Source organism: Glycine soja, chromosome 3 (genome assembly GCF_004193775.1).
Source record: "Glycine soja cultivar W05 chromosome 3, ASM419377v2, whole genome shotgun sequence".
Classification (NCBI taxonomy): Eukaryota; Viridiplantae; Streptophyta; class Magnoliopsida; order Fabales; family Fabaceae; genus Glycine; species Glycine soja.
In genome coordinates, this window is record NC_041004.1 from 4,954,649 (window position 1) to 4,958,308 (window position 3,660).

The 3,660-nt window shown below is 32.4% G+C and overlaps 1 protein-coding gene across 1 annotated transcript; it reads right to left on the minus strand.

The window, feature by feature from the left end:
- Nucleotides 1–483: 483 nt before the first annotated feature.
- LOC114405996 (peroxidase P7-like) lies at nt 484–2,876 on the minus strand. The gene is made up of 3 exons (XM_028368527.1): nt 2,562–2,876; nt 1,958–2,152; nt 484–1,207 (listed from the first exon to the last, which is right to left on the minus strand). The coding sequence occupies exons 1-3, from the start codon at nt 2,790–2,792 to the stop codon at nt 659–661; spliced, it is 975 nt and encodes a 324-aa protein (XP_028224328.1). The 5' UTR covers nt 2,793–2,876; the 3' UTR covers nt 484–658.
- Nucleotides 2,877–3,660: the final 784 nt, after the last annotated feature.

Below are 3,660 nucleotides of genomic sequence, written 5' to 3' on the forward strand. Positions count from 1 at the left end.
AAACTTTAAAAGTATTAATTATTTGGCATGCGACGTGCTGTAGGTTCAGAGAAACAATGTTATTTTCAAAAATAATATTCCAGATGTTCCTATAGTGTCCTTTTTCACGCTCAGAGTTTGTTATGGTCTTGGTTCAGGTATAAGGGAGGGACCTTGCTCGAGTGGAATTTTGTTGGCGAACTGGTCTTCCAATCCGTTGGAGTGCCTATTACAATCTGGATAATTCTGGTTTTGATTGTATTTGCTCCTATACAGAGAGCTTTTGCGTTTTTTTGCGTGCTTTAATTGTAATTTTCGTCCTGGTGTGGTCACACTTCATGGCCAATAACCTTTAATAAAATTCTTTTTGCTGTTAAAAACAACACCTCGTAAGAAGATGAGAGTTGTTCCTCCTCTTATAAACTTTCAATTCATTTGGTTATATCATTACTTGATGCGATATCTATAACAAAATGAGTGTTTTATATATTATAAAAAAACTCATGGTCCAAATAAATTGTACCTTTTTAGAATCAATACAAAAGGAATTTGAAAACAAACAATTTATGGCAAAGAATTCATACCATTACATGTATAAATAATAAATTCATAATTGTGCACCAGTCAAGAATTATTCTGTATGTATAATGCATACTTATTGCATAATTTATGCAATGAATTAGTTCACATTCCTGCAGTTAACCCGAATTTCACCTTGATTCCCGGTGAGGGGCTGAATATTTCCCATCTTAATCATCGAGTTCGCAAAGTCCTCGTAGAAATCTTCGGTATCGTCGCTGTATTCTTTGACCAGTTCATCAGTAGAACCACCATTGAAGAGTTCTTGATCAGAGTGAAGAAGCCCTTTCTTTTGAACCAAATTAGAGTAATAGTTTATGTCAAATTTAGCCGCTGTTGAGTCCAAAGGAGAAAGGTTGGAATCACCACCGTTTGTAGGGCAAATGTATCTAAGTTGTTGTGCAAAGTTGGGATCGATGTTGGAGTCATTGTAGATATGGTCCTTAAATGTAACACAACGTGCAAATCCAATGCTGTGGCCTCCAGAAAGAACAACAAGGTCCTTCTCATCAAGACCATGGTTCTTGAAGTTGGTGATGAGTTCAGATAGGCTGAAAAATGGTGCTGGAATGCTTGCATCTGCTGCTTCACGGCTTGCAGTAGTAGAGTCTCTTCTGCCAAGTCTCACCTTCCATGATGGCCCACCTAACTGCATGGAGCATGCAAATAATTAATTCTTGTTCACAACTAAGTTCATTCATTTTTCATATAGAGATAACAGTATAGTGTTGTTCAGCTTGAATATTTAGTTCTTTCAAAAAACAGAAATTGTATTTAAACAATTTTTTATATAAAGGATTTTGAATAATAAAGCGAAAGAAAATAAGAAATAAGGGATATATAATAAAATAATTTATGTAATAGAAAACACAGATTATATGGTCTAAAGTGCTGTAAAAATTCGTTATACAGATAAATATAACTCTTTGAAAATTAACTAATCAACATCATTTTGTATGTTCTCAAATTCCGTAGTAATATGGCCATCACAATTACCCTACACTTGCTCTGAACGTTACATATTTATGGGTAGGTTAAAAATCCTCCGGTTTATTTTTTTACTATTCGAATTGAGTCGGTGACTCCCTAGATAATTAATAAAGTTTATATTACTTTTTAGTAATATACATTTATTTGACTTTTATGCAGTCAAAGTTCTAAAAAAAATTGAATTGCATCATCTTATGATCTCTGGTATATTTGACATCGTGATTGATAAAAAATTTGCTATGGACTAATACAATTCATAACATTAAGCATAATTTCTCATATATATATATATATATATATATATATATATATATATATACACGATAAACATTTAATGCATATCATTTTGGGTTATTAGCTATATTCTAGTATCACAATTTTGAAGCTATATTATAGTATTATTACTCACCGCAACGACTGAATCACGAGCTGCAACAGCCAATATGTCTGCGCAAGAAACAACTGCTTTTCCACATGCTTCGTCCACAGCTTTCTTTATGTCATCCACCACTTCAAATCCTCTAGCAGATTGCAAATTAGCAGCTGCATTCTTTTCGCTGTCAATGGAGGATGTGGAGTCTAGAAGAATTGAACCATCACAACCCTGAATCACCGTCACAAAACCAAGTCATTAATTAGACTCACATTTTGATATCATCTAAAAATTAATCCCCACATTTTAAATAATGGGGTCTTTAAGGTAATATATACATTCATTAATCCGCATGAATTTATTTTTTTAGACTAAAGAGTATTTTGTGTCATTTAGTGAGACTACTTTTTATCGAAAAATCTAAAGGCATTCAAAAATGAGCAATTCCTTTCTAACTTGATTTTTTTTCTCATATATAAAAGTCAGGATTTGAATTCCATGGCTACATTTAACTTGTAAGGAATCAGCTTATCATCATCACTCAAAATAACTACTTATTATCATATTAACGTGTGTGTACATGTACACGTGCATGTATATATATGTGTATGCATATGCCCACAAGCGTAGAATGTCTTACATTAACAAAACAATCATGGAAGTGCAAGCGTAGCAATGAAGCACCCATACGACGCTCTTTCTGCACAGAAGCCTCCACAACACTTTTGATGGTGCTCAAAGCTCTGGGGCACGAATAATCATAGTAATTTGGTGACAATTGTGAGAAAGCTGAGGTTGCAATAGATGCAAACACTAAGGCATGGAGAACAACAAAGAAATACCCACGTGATGCCATTCTATTACTATGCATTTAATGACTGGTCAATATGCAATATATATAGTATATAGTATAGTAGAACAATATCACCTAGTTGGAAATGATAAAGCTATATTATGTATTTGAATTTGTTTGGATTGCTATTGCCACATTGCTGTATTTATAGAGACTTTGAGACGTGCTGAGGAAAAAATACCAATTTTTCATTGTCGATCCATTAAAAAATATACCAATTAACTGCCCCGTATCATACCTAGTGAGTTGTGGACTGGGCCAATGAAAAAGACCATTTCCCTCAAAGAAACCTTCGTGGTAGGTGTCAGATAGGTATCGAGAAATCTTAAAAAAAAAAAAAAAAGAAAGAATACTTGAGCGATTGATTTAATCCACCGTGAATTGTTAATTGATATATATATGTACGCCACCTACAGCAAGTAATGATAAATGATGTAAAGGGGCAATATACATGGGATACATCCTTTTAACTAAGTCAATTCCGATTATGATATGTTGTTCACATAGAAAATTCAGCGTAAGCAATTACGAATCCTAGTAAATCAAGTTGATTAGTTGTACTCATTTTGTAAGCATGTAAAAGTTTCAAAATGATACACATATAGACAATCAAGGTAAAAAATAAATTAAATATATCAATAATATACTTGTTAAATGTGTGGTGTAACTTTGGGGCGGGGGATCACCAACATGTGTTCATTTTTTTCCTGAAATTATTTTTTGAAAATAAATATATAATTCTTCTCTAAAAATAATAATTTGTGTTTATTAATATGTCTACAAGTTTATGTCAATATAATTTAATGTTCAAATTTGTCATCCTCATGAAAAATAAATATAATTTGATTAATTTAGTAAAAAATTAACAAATCCTTAATTTTTGAAT